This window comes from Nilaparvata lugens, chromosome X, assembly GCF_014356525.2.
Source record: "Nilaparvata lugens isolate BPH chromosome X, ASM1435652v1, whole genome shotgun sequence".
In the NCBI taxonomy this organism is placed as follows: Eukaryota; Metazoa; Arthropoda; class Insecta; order Hemiptera; family Delphacidae; genus Nilaparvata; species Nilaparvata lugens.
This window is the reverse complement of record NC_052518.1, coordinates 70,661,137-70,685,718: the sequence shown is the minus strand read 5'-3', so window position 1 is coordinate 70,685,718 and position 24,582 is coordinate 70,661,137. Positions and strand designations below refer to the sequence as shown.

The following is a 24,582-nucleotide window of genomic DNA, read 5'->3' as shown; positions in this document are numbered from 1 at the left end:
ACAGAGAATGATGAAGTGACAAGATTACAATGTTCGGCTACATTCACCGATTATCTCACATTATTTATACACCGAATAGCATACCAAATAGTGCGAAATTATGCGAAAGTTAGTTTCCATATGAATTGGATTGAGGCGAAATCTCATAATTTGACAGAAGATCAAGTAGGTGATTTAATAACTGATAAGATGGGTCTCTCAATCTACGTTTATAGTTCTTAACTATTGGCTGTGATCTCCTCATACAAATTATTTGAGCCATTTTACTATGAGCAAAAGGTGATAAGCTGCTCTAGAGTAGACTCACCTTTTTTGAAGCATTTGCTTAAAAAGTGGAGCAAATGCTCTAGTTTATTCATACAATTTTGAGCAAAAGCCTTTACTTTTAAGCAAATGCTCAAACTATTTTTTGATGAGCATGAGCAAAAGGTTTTGCTCACGTTTATTCATAGAAAATGAAGCAAATGCTCCATATTTTAGAAGTATAAGCAAATGCTCAACTTTATTCATATGGCCCAATAACTCAGTACACATTTGAGATAGAGAGTTTCGAATGATCTCATTTTATTCAGAATTTCATAATCTAGAAAAAAGGATAGAGCAAATTTTTCTGTCCGATTACGAGATTTAGCAGGAATAGCTGAAAACTGGAAAATGAGCCGAAAATACGAGGTTTTTGGGCCACCCTGTTTCTAGCACAAGGGAATTTTGCATGAAGAAATCGGTTCTGGACTTCTCTTATGTACCCAAATAATATATTAAAAAGTCAGAGCTACAATATAAATTGCAAGCACACCCCCTTTTTTATTTCTATATTGACTGGACTATAAGAACAATATGGAAACCTGTAGTACCCTTTTTTATTTAAAATATTACAACGACTAGTTTCGACCATAGCTTGGGTAATTTTCAAGTTGAAATGTGAACTTGTTTGTCAATGTCAACAACAATTGAAATGACATTTCAACTTGAAAATTACCCAAGCTATGGTCGAAACTAGTCGTTGTAATATTTTAAATAAAAAAGGGTACTACAAGTTTCCATATTGTTCTTATTAATTTAAAAAAGTAGCCCATTCAAGTGAAGTGTTTTTTTTAAATAACCAAATATAAAAATATATACAGAAATTGCTCGCTTTATATAATGGGATTAATTTTATTGCTTAAATGATCTAGAACGTGTATAAGGAATCTCAAACTAGCTGCGAAAATGAAAAAAATTACTCCCAGTGTAATTTTAAATCCAGGTGATTGTATTTGATTTTTGTATTGTTCAAAGACAGAATGAAGCTCATTCCATCATTTCAGATTTGTAAATTAACATAAAAATATTTCATCTCAATTATAAAATTGTATTATTTGATAATAGAAATAGAAATTCGAATATTCAATATAAGATAGTGTTAATTATATTATAATTTACGAGACTTGCGTACAGTCCTAAAAAAGTGGTTTTACTTGTTACTAACAAGAAACTTAACATCAATGCTACCCATTTAACCAACTGTAAATGCTGACTGAAAAGTGAATTGCACTATAGGTTCAATGTAATATTTTATTTCATTTTAAACGTTTCCAAACAGAAATATTTCTTTATAGTGAGATTCACTTAGAACTATCCGCATCTGGTAAACTGTTATGTACTTTATATGTAAAAATTACAGTTTGATTTACTGTGAAACGTGTTTTGCCATGTCACGTGGCTTCTTCAGACTGACTGTATTCAATAAGCTTACACTTACAGTGCACAGTATACTATACATAGTATGTCTGATATTAATTAGTTAATCATATCCTACTGTAAAAATGGACCAACAACATTTATGTCAGCACATAATCAAAACCATCGATGTCAAATTTCTATTTCATACCGCTAACTAGTAACGAGCAACGTTTTGGGACTACTTACTTCAAGTAACATCAATGCTTTTCATCCAACCGAGGCTAGAAGGAGAGAAACAGTTTTGGGTTTATCCTATTAATTTTCTTCCAATCATTAATTTGATATTGTAATTGTGGAATGGAATAAATAAATAAAATAAAATAGAGAACAATATTTTGTGTTTTTTGCAGATATGTATACTGGACAGACTGGGGTGAATCACCGCATATTGGCAAGATGGGCATGGATGGTTCATATCCAAGAGTGATCGTCAGCAAATTCCTTGGATGGCCCAATGCTTTGGTGCTCTCATATGAAACCAATGAACTTTTCTGGGCGGATGCTAGGGAAGATTACATAGGAATGTCTAATTTAGATGGAGAAAACGTTCGCATTGTGATGAGTAGAGGTACTTGATTCAGCCATTCTTGTTTATAAACTTTCCTTTTCTACTGGTCATTAAGATTCTCGATTACTCAAATTCAAAGGCAGAGGCAGTCTGCTCGGTTGAGGAAGGAGACTCAGTCTCCGAAAATTTCCCCATTTCTAATGTAAGTTTTTAAGTGTTTTCAATCTATTTATATCTTGTGTCTCCTGTTTTAATTTTTTTATATATAAATCAATTTTCAAAATAGTTTTAATTAATATATATATATATATATATAATATATATATATATATATATATATAAATAAATAAATTAGAACAGGAGACACAAGATATAAATAGATTGGATTGGATTCAAAACTGCAGTCTGCTCGGTTGAGAAAGGAAACTCAGTCTCCGAAAATTTCCCCCATTTCTAATGTAAGTTTTTAAGTGTTTTCAATCTATTTATGTCTTGTGTCTCCTGTTTTAATTTATATTACAAACTTTAAAGTGTCTTCTGTTATGTGCTATATATAATACACTAATAGAAATTATGTGTGCAACTGGGCAATGATAGCTTAAGAATTATTGCTTCCAATTCACTAAATTAAATACGAAGCAAATAACGTCGCAGTATTTTCTTGTTGCAAGCTCTTAAGCCTTTTTTAAAATATAGAAATTTATTCTATTAAAATATTTACTTGTTAGATATTTATTTGTTCAGTCAACATCGAGTAATACTTGAGGGAAATCTTTTAAAATTATCTAAACTGTAGATAGCCCTGTGTCCGGTCTCAAGTCTTGAGAAAATCTCAGATCCTCAAACTTGTATCACTGTCGTTTGTGGCTGGGGCGCTTTTGAAAGTTAGGGCTTGTTATTCATCTTCAATTCAATTCCATTATCTCTTAAGCTTTCAATCTCTTGAAAAATCAACTGAAATCAAGTTTTTGTATTTTATGTGTATAGGTAGTATTATACACAGGATTATGTACATATGTGTTCCTCCTCCAATATATTAGTATAAAAAATATTGTTTTTGTACCATATTTTACCTGATCACCATTTTAATAACCCATTAATTTAATTATTTCATTAAAAACATATGTGTTTTATTCATTAAAATGAAAGTTTTTCTTTAATAATACTTAGATCATAAATCTATTATTAATCCTGTTTTCAATAAAAATGTTCAGTTGAAAAACTAAACTATTAAATTATCAACCATAATGCAAACCTTTAAAATAAATTGACATTGATTTTTCAATTGATTCAATGATATTTTGTTTATTCTACTTGCATTTGAAAACGGCTCTCGATGGAACATGTAACCTGATCATATATGTCAATCTAAAACTAATAGCTTTTGAATTTTGAAATAGTTAATATAAGAGTAAACTAGGAATAGCCATTAACCATTGAAAATCTTATTAATTTACAATAAACACTATTCAAGCACTGTACAAGATTTCTCATGAAAGGAGCTCATGAGCAATCATTACATGGACATAACTCTGTGGTTTATTTAACTCTGTCGATTATTGTTTCTTTAAATCGTTTCTCTCAATCTCTGAATCTGTCGATTTCTAGTTTCAGACATAAATCATTCTTAATAATAATATTTGGTTTAATTTTTCAGACATTTTTTAATAAAAAAAAATAATGAAACTTAATAGAGTTTATTAAGCGAAAGTTGTATAAGTCTATACGTTTTGTTTGTTCCCATGCGATAGTAAAAATGTATTTGATTTGATTTTTTTCAGCCAGCAACCCGAACCTTAAGCTTCACCACGTTTTCGCAATAGCAGTTTTTGAAAACTATCTGTACTGGACCGACTGGGAATTGAAGACTGTGGAACGCTGTCATAAGTACACCGGTGATGACTGCAAAACTATGATAATGACTATACACAGGCCAATGGATATACATGTCTATCACCCTTATAGACAGACTAAAGGTCAGTTCTCATCACAATCATTTTTTTTGTATCCTAATACAAAGTACAATAGGATTATGACTGCGGACAAAAAAGTATTTAATCAAACTTGAACCAGAGGTATTCCATTGAAGAATAAAACCCCTTACAGAATCTACAAATTTCATAAAACAGTTGTTTCAAAACATGAATTCTAATCTCTTTTCTGTATAGGGCTACTTGTAATATAAATATAAAGAAAATAAAAATCTCAGTACCCTTTTTTTAAAATATTTTGTCACAACATGTTTTGGACATTTATGCCATTTTCAAGTGATCAGCGCGTTGATATCACTTAAAAATGGCATAAATGTCCGAAACATGTTGTGATAAAATATTTCAAAAAAAAGGGTACTGAGATTTTTATTTTCTTTATATTTATGAATTCTAATATTTGATATATAATCTTGATATATGAATCATAAATCTATAAGCATAACATGCATATTTCTCAAAAGAAATGTAATATATGCAAAATCTCAAAAAATGCTACCTTTAAACCATCCCCAACACAGGTACCACCTTAGCACAGGGGTGGTGGTGGGGACTTTTGACATTGTTACCTCCTTACTACCCTAATCAGAGCTACGGGGTCAGAAAATGTCTTCCAAGCATTACCCTCTAAACCTTTTTTTTACATTTTTTGCCTAGACTAATATGAATATTAACATTTGATATAGGAAGTTTTGAAATCTCTTATGAATGATACGATTATTATACGAGGGTAGGCTGATAAGTAATGCACACATGCTTGTAAAGCACAAACCAAATAAACTTCAGAAGCGGGCCTGGCGGCATGTGGAAGTACTATTTATCCTCTACATGGCTGCACAGTTTGAAGGCGTTGCATTCATCCAGTTTGGTTTGGTTAGTGAAAGTAAGGTGTCATGTTCTGACGATGAATCTCACTAGGATTCACTTTCTCAGCAGTAAAAAAATTCATAACAGCGCGTTGTTTAATTCGCGTTTAGATCATTCTTTCACTAATCAATCCAAACTGGATGAATTCAACGCCTTCAAACTGTGCAGCCGTGAACCGGATAAATAGTACATCCACATGCCACCAGGCACGCTTCTGAAGGTTATTTGGTTTGTGCTCTACAAGCACGTGTGCATTACTATCAGTCTACCCTCGTATATTGATATTGTACCATAAATATTTTTAAATGCTCTTTGTATTTTCAATATAATTATATAGTAAAATTTTCTTTCAATTTTCATTTAAAAACTTTTACTACTTACTGTTCACATTGATTACCTATGACTGCATTTATCACTGTAAACTCCATTTCTTGACCAACATGTACCTCGTATCCCCAATGGCCGCAAATTTGTTTTCGCCACACTTGGATGTAATGAGCTGGTTTACGTGCGTCATATGGAGGCCGAAAGTGATTGTTTTCCGACCAGGCCGGTAAAACTTTACGGCCCTAGGGCTGTAAAATGACCTTGAATAACAGCTGATCGTGTCCGATCTCGCAAAAATCATAGAGATAATCTCATAACGACTGTAATAATCTATATAATTATGTATCGTGAATCGCGGTATCATGTCTATAATATATTTTATGAATTACTGTTTCATAATTTAATATTTATTATTGTGTTTTTGATATCAAACAATAGAATACGATGATATCTCCATAGCCTCAACAATATAAATATGTTGGCTGCATTGTCCATTGTCAGAAAGGTAAGTATCGCAAGTCTTTAAAAGTGAAGAATCGAATTTGAAATCAAAGTACAATAATTGTATCAATATTTAAAAGTGAGGTAGAGTAATAATTGTTTCTTTTTTATTATCGAATTCCACTTCTCAATGCAATACAATCAACAATAATAATAGGAAAATACAGCAGAGATCTAAAGTTTAAGGTAAGCCTACTGGTGAAACTCAGCCTTGACTGAAAAATTCCTAGTAATTTTTCCGTAATTCATTATTAAAACTTTTAGATAATTTTTCTTCAATATCAAACCATATAGAGAAAACATTAGGCCCACTCAAGATTGAATCTTCGAATGTTTTCTCTATGATTTAACTATTTTCAGAGCAATATTTTGTTGTGAAAATGCCGGCAAAGCGGCTTCAAGTTTGCCGCTATAGGCCTACACTATATTATAGTAGCCTACATACGTTACCTGACTTACAGGCCTCTTCAATCAAAAATATGCTATGGCCGAGAGCGTAAAGGCGTAATACATCAAAGCTCAGAGAATTACAAACATGGTCTAGGTTCGAACCTCTCGGTCAGTGACATTTTTTTTTGTCGATGAATTTCGACTTTTATTAGCTATTTTTTATATTAGTTACCGTAATTTAAATTTCAATCAATTTTTTAGATATATTTTGAGACAAAACTGTGAAATATGCAATTATATTAATTTTTTAATCACATTATTTCAAAATAGTAATGAAAATTCTATTCATCCATCTATCCATGAGATATTGCACCAGGCGCAAAGCGCGAGCTATAAAAATTCAAACAATTATTCGAAATATTAATAGTATAAAAATATTGTCACTATTGTAAATTATTAATTAGTAATATTGAAATTAATTGACAGTGAAAGTTGTCATAACCAAGATTCAAACTATCAAAATAGGCTGTTTGAATTTTATTTATTTTTTAATTTCTTATATTGGGAAGTTTTTTTTGGTGTGGCGAAAAATAGCGTTCGCACCATGGGCAAAAATGTATTTCCGGCTCTCAATCTTTTCTAGTCCTCGGCCTACGGCCTCGGACTTAAAAACCGATTTCGAGCCGGAAATATCTCATTTTCGGCCCTAGGTGCGAAATATACTAATGTAATCTATTTCATTGTGCAACTCATGCTTAAATAGTCTCAAATGTATATTTGGGACTTCATACTTTCGGCATTGCTTGAATGGGAGGGAGAAATTAGCTTTTTAAGAGTTTATAGTGTATCTCACTAGTATAATTATGAGACTAGAAGACTGAATTTTATGTGTTTTTGAAGGCGGAATAATGTTGATTCCAATTATTGGTTATAGTTGAGCCGAATCCCTGCTTGAACAACGGCAACTGTTCGACCCTTTGCCTGCTGTCTCCTGGCGGGAGAGAGAGGACCTGCGCGTGTCCCGAGAGTTTTGTGGCTGAAGGGGATCATTGTGTGGCCAATTGTTCTTCCGCACAGTTCGAATGCACAAAGGCTCACAAGTGCATTCCCTTCTGGTGGAAGTGTGACACTCAGGTAGGCATCTGTCAGATGTCAGATGATCTGTCAGAAAAACTCGATAACACTGTTGTAGTTAGTTACAAACTAATATCGTGACTACGACAGACAAATATATTTTAGTTGTCACCGCTTTCCTTAAACATACTAATATGATATCAATAAGCAATGGTGCCACTTATTTACTTGATATCAATATCTTGAATTTCATTCGGATCTTTGCGTTGATATATTAAGTTTAATGATTTTTCTTATATCACAGGCCAGCGGTGTTTTTGTGTACCTGTCAAAAATTAACAATAATTTTTCAACTTGAGGTGAGCCATTATGTGATCGATCGAAGCAATGTATTGCTCGCTTTAAAATACCTTTTGAGGCAAAACGTTTTTCCAGACGCTAACCCCCTTCAAAATACTCTTCAGTGTAACACCACAAAACATTTCTCACCGGAACCTATATCTTTACAAAAACAGCACTGTTATAGAATTTCTAATATGATTGAACGTTACAGGACGATTGTGGGGACGGTGCGGACGAGCCAACGAATTGTCCAAAGTTTGAGTGTCTTCCTGGCCAGTTCCAGTGCGCCAACAAGAAGTGTGTGCATCCCTCTCAGCTCTGCGACAGTGTTTCAGACTGTGGTGATGGAACTGACGAGTACGACTGCCATCAGGTGAGGATGACAATATTATCTCTTATATTTTAGATTAAACAAATATGAACGTTAATGTTATATTAATTGCTGTTAAACAAAATCACATATGATAAACATATTAAAAGGAAAAAAAACATTTAGCTTATTATAAACAACTAAACAAATAAAACTAGGTCACATCCCAATCATTACAAACGATAAGTAAAAAAAAGAAGATAGAACAATAGGAAGCCAGGATAGATAATTTTGAAAATTTATAACAAAAGACTCATCAACTGAAACACTACATAATGAAGATAGATCATTTTTAATAAATTTTATTTTCATTAAAATACAAACAAGCAATCAAATCAAAATTTACTGCAGTATAAAATTTACTGTTGATGAAAAGATAATTTTTACCAATTGCCCAATATCTTATAATGCCCCGTTTTTCGCGACATTAGTGCGACGGCATTAGCGCTCGTATAACATGGCCCTTACATCTCACACTTTTTGCGTGTCTTTGACAATCTTACTCTAGTAGTTATTTATAGTCTTATTTATAGTTATTTACAGTCTTACTCATAGTAGTTATTTATTGTTTTATATGAGTGGCCAAAGCTTTTGAAATGTTTTTAATTACTTTTGACTTTGAATTATCATATATAAATATAGTTGATATAGATATTGTCATTGTTTGAAATTTTACAAAACTGTCTACATGATTCATTTTTCCTAACACTTTCAATTATTCTAACTATTTTCTTTTGAAGAGTAACCTTCTGGAATTGCTACAATTGCCCCAATAAAGATTAACTCCAAATGCTAACAGGGAATGAAATGAACCAAAAAAGTGTGTCAGAAGCACTTCCAAGCTTCCACAGTACTTCAGTATTTCAGTTCTCCTTTCAGACATTATTCTATTAAAAAATCGAATTACGGTAACTCTAGTTTATACTTTCAGGCCTATATTTTTGATTGCGGGTGATGCTCATATAAGCTTTTCTCTTGTGCGTGGGTAATGTAATTTATTCATTTATTTTCGAAAAAGCAATATAACTTTGGAAACAACAGGCATGATAGCCCAAACCTGTTTTCTGTAATATACCGTAATATTCCAAAAATATTTCACTGCAAAATATATATTAGACTATTAAGTATAAATTGTGCGAAGGTGATTTTTAAGATGATGAAACATTCATCCCTACTGGTGGGACTCGAATCATGACCAGGCAAAGCGTAGCAATCTGAATTGAAATGCCTCAGACCACTACACCAAGTTGGACGTTTCTAAAATAACTACAAAAATTGTATCAATAGTTTGATTTTATGAAAACTGTTTTTTTTTCAGTATACTTGTCTAGCGACGCAATTCAAATGCAAAGCAGGCAATGGGACATTATCGGATTTTTGCATAAATCTGAGCAAAAGATGCGATGGAATTCCGGACTGTCCCAATCATGAAGACGAGCACGACTGTCCACCAAATACTTGTCAAGGAAATCAGGTAGGAACTGGTTCTCACTTCTTCTATCTGTTTTTATGTAAACAAATTATACTTACACTAGCTCCAAATCGTCAGCATTAGTTGAATTAGAATTGACGTTATTCATAAGGAAAAATGAATACTGACAGTTTGATATTATCTATCTACATTACTGTTATGCATGCAATCTCCAATTTTAATTGAAAGCTACAACCTATTTCTTTATCGAACAACTAATTTTTGGGAATAAGGAATCGATAGGAGAAAGGCCTTATTAATATTACTGTTATTTTTCCAATAACAACTATTTTGCGTTTTTAATGCATCATCCCTATCCTCCCCCCGTGTTAAATTGTGGCCTAATTGACGAATTGAATTAGAGAAAATTCCGCCACGGCGCAAAAAACTCCCGACGTTTTTGAAGTCCCCTCCACCTATATGCTCATAGCGAATAGTTTGAACATCAAATTCATTGAAAAAAAAATTCTTATCTATATCTATCGAATAACATATTTCAAACAAACTCAGTAAACTATTATTGTAACCTGAGATTTGCTTATTTGAGTTGATTTGTGTTGCAGTACGCATGTGACAGCGGCAAATGTATTCCATTGGTATGGGTGTGCGACGGAGACAACGACTGCCATGACGGTTCAGACGAGGGAGCGGTTTGTGCGAATCGCACCTGCGCCGGAACCCACTTCCGGTGTCCCAACGGCCGATGCATCCCGCAGACGTGGATCTGCGATGGCCAGCCCGACTGTCCCCACAACGAGGATGAACCTCCCTCCTGCAGCGACCCATCCCAACACAAATGTGATCCCACCTATTTCCGCTGCAACAACAACAAGTAAATCTCAAAATACTCTCCTACAATATTAAGGCCCGGTTGCACGTACGTCGTCTATTGTATACAGATTTGGTGAAAATTATGGAAACAGCTCAATATTACTGTCAAGGATAGCATGTATCTTGTCTACATTATTAATAATATTGTTGCTACTGTTCTGTAGTCCGTTCTAAGTTGGATAGGTGTATTATGACTGGCGTGCTTTGCTGAGACTGTATCTCTTATACTTGCTTATTTATGCTTGCTCCAGTTTGAGTTAAAACTAAATCTTCTCCTGGAGAATGCTTTCTTATTATACAGAGTGAGTCATATGTATGGGAACCCGTCAATAAGTTGGAGACTATTGTAGATAATACTGTAACTTTCAGGATAAGTTATTGGTCGAATACTCCATTTTTTGACGTACAACTGAATTCCAACCCATAAGGGGGTGACTTAGGAGTTGTAACTCGAATATTTCAAGTGTAAACACCCATTGTGTGGTACATCATTTTAAAGACCTATTTAGAACAAGGAAGATGGCATCAATAAAAAAAATCTATTAAGGCTATATCCAAAATGGCGGCTGATTTAAGTTTTATTTTTTTTAAATTATGGGTTGTAACTGAAATGTATACATCCATTGTGTAGTGCATCATTTTGAAGGCCTTTTCAAAACAAGAAAGATGACATCAATAAAAATGTTCTATGATACTTGTATCCAGAATGGCGGCCGATTGAAGTTTTAGTTTTTACTTTTAACTTCAATCAGCCGTCATTTCGAATACTCCACGACCAATAACTTATCCTGAAAGCTACAGTATTATATCTACAACAGTCTTCAACTTATTGAAGGGTTCTCATACATATGACTCACTCTGTATATACGCGTATGTAGATTTTCGATAACCAGGCACTCCTTCTATCCAATTGATTTGTGGGAATCTAGGCTTATTAATTAATTTCATTTCATTATTACCAAAAGTTGTATTTCTTTTACCTTCAGCTCCCTATTTCATTGTAAAGGCATTTTTTGTGTACTTTTCAAATTATTTAGCTAACTTTCTCTCAAATTCCAATTTTTTATTTAAATGCATACAGTAGAACTTCAAATTGTTCGAATTGCTTTTAGAAGCAAGTAGGCGGAATTTCCGCGAATTTCATGTTTTCAAGAAGCATGAACATTTTTAGCAAAGTTTAATTTATACTGTAAAGTATTTAACCGGTTAAAGTAAATAATAGTATAATATAATGGCGGTATTCTCTCTAAATTATCAGTTACTATTCAGTTACAATATCAGTTGCTATCAGACCTCGACGAAGGACGGTCGTGTTTTTAGACTCTCTTATCGCAGTTAGATAAGTGCGGAGTGAACTGTACAGAATATTGGTTATGTTTAAGATGGTATTCTGCTAGTTGTTTTTCGTGTGTCGAAACCAGTTAATTATTTTGAAACTAAATTCTCTCAATCAATAATTTTTTGTGTTCCTGTCTCAAGATGTCCATGTGTTCGAAGTGTGAAGTGCAATTTACAACAAACGAAGGTATTAAATGTAGTAAGTGTAAACTCTGTTTTCATGCTCATTGCACTAGACTTGGTAACATAGAAAAATTCAAAAAAATGAACTCTCAAGTCAAAGCAGCCTGGAAATGTGATGATTGCGTCGGTAGTGCTGAATACGTGAATGCGGGACTTGAAGCTAAACTGAGTCAAGTACTAGAGGAATAACTGCGCTTCGAGCTGTATTCGAGCCAAAGATTGATGCATTGAGTGCAGATGTTGAACTATTAAAGCAATCCAAATATACGTTAGAAGAAACATCCGTTAAACATGAGGATAATCTCACTAATTTGAATAAAATTTCCAGCTATTTAAGTGAAAGGAATAGCAAACTGGAAGATGAAATCAATTTCCTTCATCAACGCTCCAGATTGGATAATATTGAAATCACCGGCATTCCACTTACGGATGAGGAAGATATCTACGAAGTTTTGGAGGCTGTAGCTCGAGTGATAAAGGTTCCTCACCGACTAGAAGACATCTCGATTGCGCATAGAGTTCCTAACGTCAAGGGCACAAGCAACATTGTAGTCAAATTTGTGGCGAGAAAATCCAAGATAGCGTGGCTGGATGCAGCTAAAAAGAAACAGGGTTTGAAGTCCACGGAAATAAAGAGCACCCTCCCGGATTCCCACGTTTTTATTAACGAACATTTGGCTCCTCACAATAAAAAACTTTTAGGTTTGGCTAGAAATCTCAAAAAGCAAGGTAAATTGGCCTTCGTGTGGGTAAAAGATTGTAAAGTACTCGTTAGAAAGGACCTTTCATCTCAGGTTGAGCGTATTACAGGAGTAAATGACCTGGAGAAATATTCAACTAATGATTAAAACTATTAATAATAACTTACTTTCGATAAGACATGTCTTCTTTTAATAAGTTTTAGTAGAGCATTTACGTTTTGATTTTGATATGAATTCAGTATTTCTATTGTACAATTATATTCCATTTTTCGATTTTTTCATTTTTTTCTGTTCGAATTGTGTTAGGAAGGATATGTCTTTAATTGTGATTAAGATCATCAACGTTATTGTATTTACCGTCAATGAACAGTAAAATTCTAGTGATAAGATAAAACTATTCCGAATATTTTATCAGTTATACTTTCTCGGTTATAGTACTGCAACAGTTACTCATTTTTACTGATAAATCAGCTTCAATGAATGAAGTTTAATCAAGTATCGATATTTCGGTCTTACTACATAGATTTTATTTTAGCTTATCTTTAAGTGAATGAATTGATTGGAGATGGTAAATCGTCTCAATTTTCTTCTTCAGAATACGGAGTTTCGACATACTTTTTTTTCTTTTTTTTTACTTTTTCAGCTTTCTTAAAAAATTGAGAAAACTAGTCTCTTAGTTGAATAATAATTATTATTTTCCTTATAACTTAGTATTGATCAAAATCATACATTTCTATATTTTTTCTCATTTACAAACTTTAGCATATTAGAACGTTTCTTATCAATAAATTGTTTTATTCAGTACTCTTTTTTCAACCTTGTTAACTTGTCTTATTTCAATTATATTATTTCATGGCTATGATTAATAATTTTGAAGATGAACTAGCTAATGAATGCTATGACACTTTAATAGAGGATTTATTCACTTTTGATCCCTGCAATAGTGCAAACCGAGCATGCATTAATGATATTAATATTCTCCAAATGAACATACGTAGCATAAATAAGAACTTTGATGAATTTGCATTTATGATTCAGAATAGTAAAGTTAATTTTCATGTAATTATATTGACAGAGACATGGATTAATGAGGAACATTCTTTCGATTTCTCTCTAAATGGGTATTCATCTATTAATCAGCCAGGGAATTTGAATAAATGTAATGGAATCTGCATATTCCTGAAAGATTTCTTGAGGGTAAAAAAATTGATTATGTACTTGATGAGTCGAATTCTATCATACTTGATGTTCAATTGCCTAATCAGGCTGTTCAGCTGACTATGTTTGCCATTTATAGGTCTCCGTCTACGAATATTGATCTCTTCATCGATGGCTTAGATAAATGTTTACATAATTTTCGTGATCATAGGAATATCGTGCTACTTGGTGATCTGGATATAGATTTGATTTCCAACAGTAGAACAACCAACGAATATTTTAACACTATGTCCACATATGGTTTTAAATCGTATATAAACAAGGCTACCAGAGTACAGCTCAATTCAGTATCATGCTTGGATCATATATTCTTAAATAATACTACATTCGATTCAAATGAAATCCGTGGTATTATTTTTGAAACTAATGTAAGCGATCACTACTCTACATGTCTTCAACTAAGCATGTCCAGTGCCGTGGTAACCGAAGGAGTTCCAAATCACAGAGTTATGATTGATTTTGAATCTCTGGTGGAGAGATTGAATTCCGAAAAGTGGTTTGATGTCTACTGCGGTGCTGCTGAAGAGTCCACTATTGTTTTCATTAATAAAATAAATACATACATACAAAATGCCTCTACAAAAAAATCAATACCTCACAAACTCAGACCATTAAAAAATTGGATTACTAAAGGACTTATTAACTCAATTCGCACTAGAGATAAAATGCACAAGATGCTCACTAAACAACCATTTAATACCAGGCTCAAAAGAGAATATACCAAATACAGAAACTTATTAAATAATTTGATAAAACAATGTAAACTGAAATATTACAAAAATAAAATCAAAGAATCTAAGGGTAATAGTAAAAAAACATGGAACTGCATAAATGAGATGATAGGCAGTAAACAGAACACATCTAATCCTGTAATTGACCCAGAAGTCTTGAATAATCATTTTGCTAATGTAGGTAGCATCTTTGCAGAGAGATTGAAAGCATCCAACAGCAACAATCGCACACACTCTGCACACAGAAATACTAATTCACCGCATTCTTTTTTCTATTTCCTACCAATGAGGAAGAAATTTTACAATTCATTGCCTCACTTAAAAACAGTTCAGCTTCCGGTATAGATGGAATATCAAACATGACTCTCAAAAGAATAGCTAATTCTGTAGCTAAACCGTTAGCAGCTATTATAAATAAGTGTTTTGTGGAGGGTGTTTTCCCTAAACATTTCAAAGTAGCCTCTATCGTCTCACTGTTCAAGTCTGGTGATCCTCAAAATCCATCAAATTACCGGCCGATTAGTCTCTTAAGTGTTTTTTCCAAAATAATAGAAAAAGTTATTAAAAGCCGTCTGCTAACCTATCTAAAGAAACACAATATTATTCACGAAAATCAGTTTGGTTTTCAAGAAGGTAAATGCACAGAAGATGCTATTGTCAAACTTGTGGAGATCTTATATAATAATTTTAATAATAGGAAAAAGACATTGGGAGTCTTCCTGGACCTGAGTAAGGCATTTGACACTATCCCACATTCTATGCTTCTGGAAAAACTGCAATGCCTAGGCATAAGAGGTGTACCCCTGGAACTTTTCAAGAATTATTTACAAGGTCGTTCCCAATTTCTGGCTATGGATGGTGTTACAAGTAAAGCTAATTTATCAGACTATGGGCTCCCGCAAGGTACAGTTTTATCACCAATTTTGTTCCTCATCTATATTAATGACATGCTTAACCTGGAAATAAAAAATTGTGAAATTTTATTATATGCTGATGACACTACTTTACTATTCACCACTAACTCCTGGAACGACATGAAAAGAGTTAGTGAAAATGGTCTCAGTAAAATCAAGGCATACTTGGATCACCACACTTTGACATTAAACACCACAAAAAGTACTTATTTAACTTTCTCTCCAAATCAAACCGGCCAACCTAATCAATTCAACAATATTAAAATTCATTCACATACCTGTCTTAGTAACAGATTGGTGAACTGTGACTGCCCGATAATAGCGAGTGCTATAAAAACTAAATTTCTTGGCATAATTCTTGACCGCCATCTTAGATGGGATATACAGATAAATAGCTTATGTCGAAGATTGAGGTATCTAATTTTTAAATTTCACAATATTGGTAGGCTAAAGAATAAAGATATTTCTCGTCTAGTTTATTTTGCTTATGCCCAATCAGTACTGCAATATGGTATAATAGCCTGGGGAGGAGCCAGAAACATCCATCTCAATAAATTATTCACCATACAAAAATGTTTAATCAAATCAATTACTTCCAAACCAAGACGTTACCCCAGCAGTGATCTTTTCAATGAGTTCGAAGTATTAACTGTCAGACAATTATATACAAAGAGTCTTCTCTTATATATAATAAAAAACAAAAATAACTTCAGACTTCGAGAGACTATGTATGATTTGAGACCATCTAGCATTACTTTTCAGAATGATCGTACAGTGTTGGACGTGTGTTGTAGGCAGTTTGTCTTTGTAGCTAAAAGACTACTGAATCATATACCTTTTGATTTTGTCAATTTCAGATTAAACAGTAGAACTAGGCATGAATTGGATAAATGTATTGTAGCATTCAAGCTCAATGAAAAACTATTTTGATACAAGTAAAATTCATTTACTATAGATCCTATACTTTCTGTATTGATCAAAGATTTTCTCCTTCCAAAGTTATAATAACCTTTAGAAATAACAAATATCAAACTTTTTTGTAACTATTGAATAATGTATTCTTTTGTAGTGAATACCTTTCCCTCTTATTTTCAATGTTTTTTGAACTGATTCATGAATTAAACTACGTGATTTTCCATTTCCTTTTATATTGTATATAAATTTCAATATGCTAAGCATAGTGGATACTGTTTACATAAATTATATGCTATGATTATCATCATTTTATAATCATGAGTTGTGCTGCTGTTCAATATTTGTAATTTATATTTTGTACATTTCTATTTTCACGAATTATTGCAATTAACTTTAACTGTCTGTATATTTAATATTAATTTCTTTCATTTTATAGAGTAGTTTTTCAACATCCTGTTTCCCTCGATATTGTTATTATGTTATTTATAGCGACTCATTCCTGCGCTCAGGTGAAACCTTTGCAGGGATTTTTTCTTCTCAATGTGTCTTGTAAATTGTCATATAAGGATTAGGTTAGACAAGTTTTGTGAAAGTGTTGCATTTTATACTGTAAATTTGTTTTTTGAAGAATAAATGATTTTGATTTTTTTGATTTTGATAAATTTCCCGTTATCACGAAAACATCAATTGCCCGTATGGGGTTCGATCCCAGTAATTGATTATGATAATTAGAGTTCTACTGCACATTCCAAAAAAGCTATTACAATAATTGTTCTCAATAGCTTTTTAGCTTCTTTTTTCGATTTTTGGCATACTTGTATAATTTTATTGCTATTTCTTTTATTGCCAGATGCATTCCTGGGCGTTTCCGATGCGACTATGACAATGATTGTGATGACGGTTCGGACGAGTTGAACTGCGAGCGACGAGAGTGCAGCGAGTCTGAGTTCCGGTGCAACGACGGTCGCTGCATTCGCGGTGCACTGCGCTGTGACGGAGAATACAACTGCGGTGACAGAAGCGACGAGACCGACTGTAACACTACATGTTCTGATAAGGAGTTTCTCTGTCGCAACCTCAAGCATTGTATCTACATGTCAGTACAAACAAACGAATTGAGTACCTTTATAGATACACTGTGTAGTGCTTCACACTGATACACTTGATACACTGGTATATATCACACCGAACGCATATTACTTATGAATTCGTATTCTATCATTTCAAAGCTCTCTGCAGTCAGATTCTTTCTCTCCAATAATTGTTGACTGTCAATCTAAGCGATCTCCTGTTATTTCAATGTGTGATTTTTTGGGATAGTAATTGAAGTCTTTGGCGAATGAAACCAAAACTTGAACACTCTCCCCTCCTCCCCCCACCAAAAAAAAATTATAAGATCAGAAAGTCGTTCAGTTCGATTGTCAACTATTGGAAAGAGTAAAGGCTAACATCAGAGAGGGTCTCCACATTTGTGAGCATAAAATGGATACCATCTCAACGATATTATTTTTGTTCATAGTATGTCAAATTTCATATTCCAGGAAACTTATTTCTGCAAATAAATTATTTTTGACCTTCAAATGGTGGAATGTTATTCATTTGTAACTTGTCTGGTTCCCGTGGCAGACATATTACATACTATAGATGAATTTATTTATTTATATTCATGATACAAATGACACTAATGTCATTGGTAGATAAAATAATAAGGTAGTCCTTGTGCTATTTTTCTTCCAAATTTATAGGTGATGAAACAGTCCAAGATAAGGTTAGAATGTCACTTGTACAATTCTATTCCAAAATAAACATAAATAAACATAGAATAATAGTAATTAATATAGATAATCAGTTGAATCATAAATGAAGTTTGGTGCATTAATTGGGTGTCATTCATATGTGAGTTTATCTCAATTGTGCGAGTTTTTAAACTTTTCGTTATTTGTGTTTATTATCTAAAACCATCAAAACATTTTAAATAGTATCAGCATATTGCCATTTAAGACCCAAAACCCAACTTTCATATTTTTTCTTTCACCTTCAAACCCTTCATAACCTACAAGGTTCTGTTCATACATTAGAGATTAGACGAATTGTAATCTTGCTAGCATATCTGAGGTACTCCCCATTAATTTACTGTTTTCCCCTCTCAAGTATATTTCTAAAGTTAATTATAATGTGATTTATGTTTGTTACAGTGAGTACAGATGTGACGGCGACATGGACTGTTTCGATGGCACTGATGAGCAGAACTGCACGGCTGAATGTGACACGGAGACTCACTTCTCATGCGTCAATGACAGCTTTTGCATTCCACTCGCCTGGCGTTGTGATGGGCAGAACGACTGCAAAGATGCCAGTGACGAATATGAAGAAACCTGTGCTCACGCTGCCTGCCAATTTGGAAGATTCAGGTAGGAACATTTGATTCCATGTGTTGAGATGCACCATAAGTCTCCAATCGTTCAATTCATAAATAGAACTGACTACAATGACAAAATGGGAACAGTCAGATACGGCTACTTTCTACTGGTAGTCCCGGTTATTGACTGCAGCTGGTCAGTGTAGCTTCTTTTAATTGGACCACTATTTTTTTTAATAAGATCCCTGGTAATGTGAGAGATGTGCTCGCCGAAAATAATTTCGCATTACATTTGAAAAGTATCCTGTTGATTTCCTCGACTTAGGTCTAAATATGGCTGAGCGATTCTCGGATGCAATAGGATAATATTACTCTAAAAACGTTATTATAGCTACACAATTTATAAGTTATACACTATTTATCAAAGTTATAGCATCTTCATACATACTAATTATGCATTACATTTTGCACTAATTCTATATTGTTGTAAATGAATAACTCTCCAAATATAAAATCAAGTCTCAAAATATAGTTTTATATTCACAAAAATTCTCCACAAATTCAATTGTTATTTCACACCTCCACAAGAAATATTTTTCTCCACAGGTAATCTAGCCTAGATCAAGGCATGAATTGTCTATTTTTTTGTGCCCAGAAGATAGTCCTGAGACTCATCTTTAAAAAGTCTCCACGCTTCTCTTGTAGGCCTTTATACATAAGACATAGAATACTCACAGTTCCTAGTGTTTATGTATATCACGTGGCTGAATACAATTATAATTTGAGGAATGAATGGGTGACAGGAGCTGACATCCACCAGCATAATACAAGGCGCAGAAATGAAATTCGTACTGAACAGCATAAGACGATTTTAAATTAGCTGAATCCCAAATATTTTGGGGAAAATATCTTCAACGCCTTGCCAGAAAATATAAAGGATTCTCAGTCACTAGTATCATTCATGACTAGGTTGAAGGAATGGTTGCTGGCGAGATGCCTATATAGTCATTACAGCCTTCTTGAAGGCTTATTAATCCTTAAATTGATGTTTTTTTTCAATTTGTATCATGAATTATGTTGTAATGTAATTTAATAATAAGAAATACCATTGGGTTTTGCATCTGGAATAATAATAATAATAATAATAATAATCAGAAATACCAGTGGGTTTTGCATCTGGACTGACTTTTATGATTCCAAAGAAAGAGGGGAATCTGAGCCCTGGAGATTATAGACCAATCACATGCCTGAACAGTACTTACAAGCTAATGACATCCACGCTCGCTTCCAAGATTGATAGCCACATCACTCTTAATCATGGCAACAGAGCAGCTTGGATGTAGGAAGGGTGATAAAGGCTGTAAGGAGCTTTTGATTCTGGACTCTTTTATTGCAGGGCAAGCAAGTGCAAAGCAAAGGAATGTATCAATAGCTTGGATAGATTATGCTAAAGCATTTGAGTCGGTTCCACATAGCTGGCTGTTGTATGTTCTCCAGCTCTACAAGTTGGATGTAGCTCTTGTGAACCTCATGAGGATGGTAATGAGCCAGTGGAGTGTAAAACTGAAAGTAGAAAGTGGAGAAACACAAATTCAGACTGAATCAATCCAGATCTGCCGAGGAATCTATCAAGGAGATAGCTTGAGCCCACTATGGTTCTGCCTTGCATTGAATCATCTTAACCTGATGCTCAGAGAATCTACATATGGGTACAAAATGGAAGTTTCTAGGAGTCTTAGAGTTTCTCATAGCTTCTATATGGATGATCTGAAGTTTTATACCAGATCCCCAGAGCAACTGCAGGGTATGATGGAGCTAGTTTCTGCCTTCAGTCGGAACATTTGCATGAAGTTTTGATTGAGTAAGTGTGCTGTGCTGCATGTGGAGAAGGGTCAAATGAAAATGCAGAGTGTTGAACTGAGAGCACTGGATAGTGGGATATCAGAGCTCAAACAAGGACAGTCATATGAGTACTTGGGACTTTATCAGCATCTGAAAATCTCAAAAACAGAAGTGCTCACAAAAGTGGAATGTGAATTCCGCAGCAGACTTGATATAGTTCTAAAAGGAAAACTATCTGCAAAGAATTGCATCAAGGCTGTGAATACTTGGGTGATCCCAGCATTGACCTACACCTTTGGAATTCTGAAGTGGGCAGATACTCGATTGGAGCAGATTGATAGGTATGTCAGGACAAAGATGACTAAATTCAGGATGCATCATCCGCGTGCCTCGGTTGCTCGACTGTACCTACCAAGGAGTATGGGAGGTCGCGGTTTGATGAGGGTATCAAGGTTATGTGTAAGTCAGGAAACGAAGTTAAGATCTTACTTCCAGAATGCTGATTCAGATTTGTTTGTGAAGGTATGCCAGCTGGATAATGATTACACAGCCCTTGATTTAAGAAACAAAAGAAGGAGCGAGCTGCTATCTGCTCAAGACCTAAAAGAAGAATGGAGGACAAAAGAGTTACATGGACGCTTTTATGGGCACCTTAATTCAGAGCCAATAAGTGAAGAGCTGTCTTGTATGTGGCTGACAGTGGGAAGTTTGTTTCCAGAGACTGAGGGATTTGTACAGGTGATTCAAGATCAAGTGATAGCAACAAATGCTTATAGAAGGCATATAATGGGAGACAGGACCATAAGTGACAAATGCAGGATGTGTGCCAGTGCAGTACAAAGTATCCAACATATCGTATCCGGCTGCTCAGTGCTAGCCCCAACAGAGTATATGTTGCACCATAACAATGTGGCAAAAATTGTGCACTTGGAGCTGCAGATCAAGTTTGGGAATATTGCAGAGGTCCCCCCTTATTATAACTATCAGCCCCCTCCTCTGGTTGAGTTCAATCACGTCAAGATCTACTGAGATGTCCAAATGATTACAGACAGGCGAGTAGTACACAACAAGCCTGACATACTAGTATTGGATCAGCTGGAGAAGAGGGCTTATATAATTGATATCGCTGTACCATTGGATAAGAATGGTCAGAAGACCAGAGGCGAGAAACTCAGGGGACATCATTTGAGCTAAAGGAAATGTATGGGCTGAATACAGTGAGAATACTTCCAATTGTAATAACAGTCAATGGCCTGATACTCAAGTCAGTTGTGGAAACCTGTCCAAGTGAAATGTCTTGAATTGTGAATTGACTTGGTAGACGAGATGTTGAAGAGAATGCAAAAATCTGTCCTCCTTGACACTGCACATATTGTGCGTAAGTTCATAAAATAGTTAATCAGTGTTATAAAGATGAAATTTAATGAAGGTTGCATAGAAGTGCCCTTTTTGAAAATATATCCGCAAGAGCGTGCTTATAAAAGCAATAATAATAATTTATTGATTCTTCTTCACTTTCATAACAATTGAAGAAAACACAAAATAATGTGTATACATCATAAAAATATAAAACGAATCAAATGGCTCACAAGACTTTCGTCTGAGCCTAAGGAAATACAAACAAAAAATTACAGAAAAGGTGAAAAACAACTAAGCAAATGAAGAAGAACAAGAGGTTTGAAAAACTAAAGAAACTATAGTAAGATTAAATATGTTAACAAAAGAGAGAAAAGAAACTACTAGAGTGTCGACAGATGAACAGAAACTAATACTTATTGGGAGAAAAATATCTGAATATTTTGCCCACCTGCAGCATTTACCCTTCTTAGGGCCGTTTGCACAGTATAGATTGCTAAACTCGATTAAGTTAATCGAGTTTAAGTTAATCTGAAAGTTTAAACTTGAATCGGTTTTCTCAGTGCATTTACTAACCCAGTTTAAGTTAAACTAGTTTAGCGTTAAGTTGGTAATAGAATGTCATTGTTTATAATATTAGGAAGGCTGATTTTTACAGGAAATTTGTTATTTGTTTACAAACGATCAGTAAATTGAGGTTATGTAGCTACTATTTCCTTCTTCAAAATCCACAGAGCTGTAAGTTGTACGGTAATAAAAGTGAAAAGTGATCAAGAAATTATTCAAAAAATGCTTTATTACTATTAGATACAAACTTATATTTAGTTGGCACCAAAAAATATATTTTAGAATTCAAGATAAAACAGTTATTTTGTTACGCTTAAATCTACTATGATTTTCCTCGTTTATTAGAAATCTCTCGAAAGCAAAATATCTCAGTCATGTGTTATTAAAAACATGTTTTCTGATCAAAGACCACTCATAAAAATTGTCTTATTTTCTATCAAGTGGTTTATTTAATCAAATACTAAATTGACACTTGCTTTACTCAAGCAAAACCGTTAAAAAATTCTCTACCATCCCAGAAATTTAAATGTTTCGTTTTTGCCCAATTTTTCTCAGTTCCAAAATTTCTTCGCAGTCATTTCTATCAATCGCATTAAAAACTTCTATCAATTCTATCAATAATGATTCACTATAACCTAAATAATTATTAACGTCTACAGAAGCATTAAAAACAACCGTCGAAAAATAATTTACTATCAGCTGTTTCCCCATGAAATCTTTACAGATGTCAAGTTAATCCAAATTATTTGGTTTAAACCTCCTGCTTTGGAGGTTTAAACTTTCCCAGAGTTTAAACTCAATACAGAGTTTAAACTGATACTGTGCAAACGGAATTTTAGTTTAAACAAAAAAAATCCAAATTTGGTTTAAGCTTTAGCTTAAACTTACACTGTGCAAACGGCAAAGGATCAAACTTGCCTACATATTCTGTAACTAATACCCTAAAACATGAACCATACTGCTAAATAGCTTAGTAAATTACTGTACTAATGTCTTGAATTATGTCTCCATATAAGTCTGTAAACGTTTTAATCCATTTAAAGATTCCTTTTTTTAATATATTTTTAATGTAAATACAATGTAATGTTGTATGTTATAATGTAATTATACAAGGTGCGCCACAGAAACTTACTTATTTGAAAGGTAAATAAAAATAAAAGTTCTTTAGTTATTGTTTTGATTTTTTTATATGAGAATACTATTTCCCAATTTTTTTTCATGCAGTCTTGAAAATTGCATCAGATAAATGGCGACCCCCATTGCGCATACACTGATGAACTCGATTTTTGAAATTTGTATACAGTTGTTGCAGTATATCAATCGGTATGTTGGCAATGGCGTCGCGAATGTTGTTCTTGAGGTGTGCTATGGTCCGTGGTTGATGGACATTAACCAGGGATTTCAAATAACCCGATAAAAAAAATCACATTGAGGAAACGCATGTGGAAATGATCCTCGTCACTGAAAAAAATGACCGCGTCTTCAGGCAGGTTATCATTTTGACGAGCAACAAAATTGCGTTCAGTCAATTCTTGAACAACACCCAATTTATAAAGATGAAATTGAAGGTCTCCATGGAAAATTTGTCGAACAGTGGAGTCAGAAGTTGCCATAGCAGCTGCGTGTTTGCGAGCTGGACGCCGGGGAGAGCAAACAACTGACTGCCTCACTCTTTCGATATTTTCTGGAGCTCTGATGGTTCGTTGAAGTACATTCCTGGGGTTAGCGACACTTCCACACTTACGGCCAGAAACGATTCTGTGAGGAGGAATTTCAAATCGAGCGCGGAAGGCACGTTGTGTAGCAAGAACAAGTAATCGACCATTATAAAAGAAGCTCTCAACTGCGAAGACCCGCTGCTCACTAGACCAAGAGCATAATGGCTACTTACTTGAGGGAGGATAAACTTGGAAGCTCCACCCTCCTGATGCGCCCCCTCCCACCCCTCTACACGACCAATTCACCGCTCGGGAATTTTTCAAATAAGTAAGTTTATCTGGCGCATCTTGTATCTGTATTCTTTATGTGAATTTTATGTATGACAATAAATTGTCAATGCTATTCTAA

The 24,582-nt window shown here is 34.0% G+C and overlaps 1 protein-coding gene across 1 annotated transcript in view; it reads left to right on the top strand.

Annotated features, from left to right (window-relative positions):
* The window catches only part of LOC111054785 (low-density lipoprotein receptor-related protein 1), a gene marked incomplete in the record, with an annotated part of 225,889 nt that overhangs the window by 115,002 nt on the left and 86,305 nt on the right, over nt 1-24,582 (top strand). The window contains 8 exon segments of the mRNA XM_039442030.1: nt 2,073-2,290; nt 4,012-4,206; nt 7,238-7,437; nt 7,931-8,092; nt 9,408-9,563; nt 10,124-10,392; nt 17,242-17,487; nt 18,587-18,802. Coding sequence (XP_039297964.1) covers nt 2,073-2,290; nt 4,012-4,206; nt 7,238-7,437; nt 7,931-8,092; nt 9,408-9,563; nt 10,124-10,392; nt 17,242-17,487; nt 18,587-18,802 — 1,662 coding nt within the window.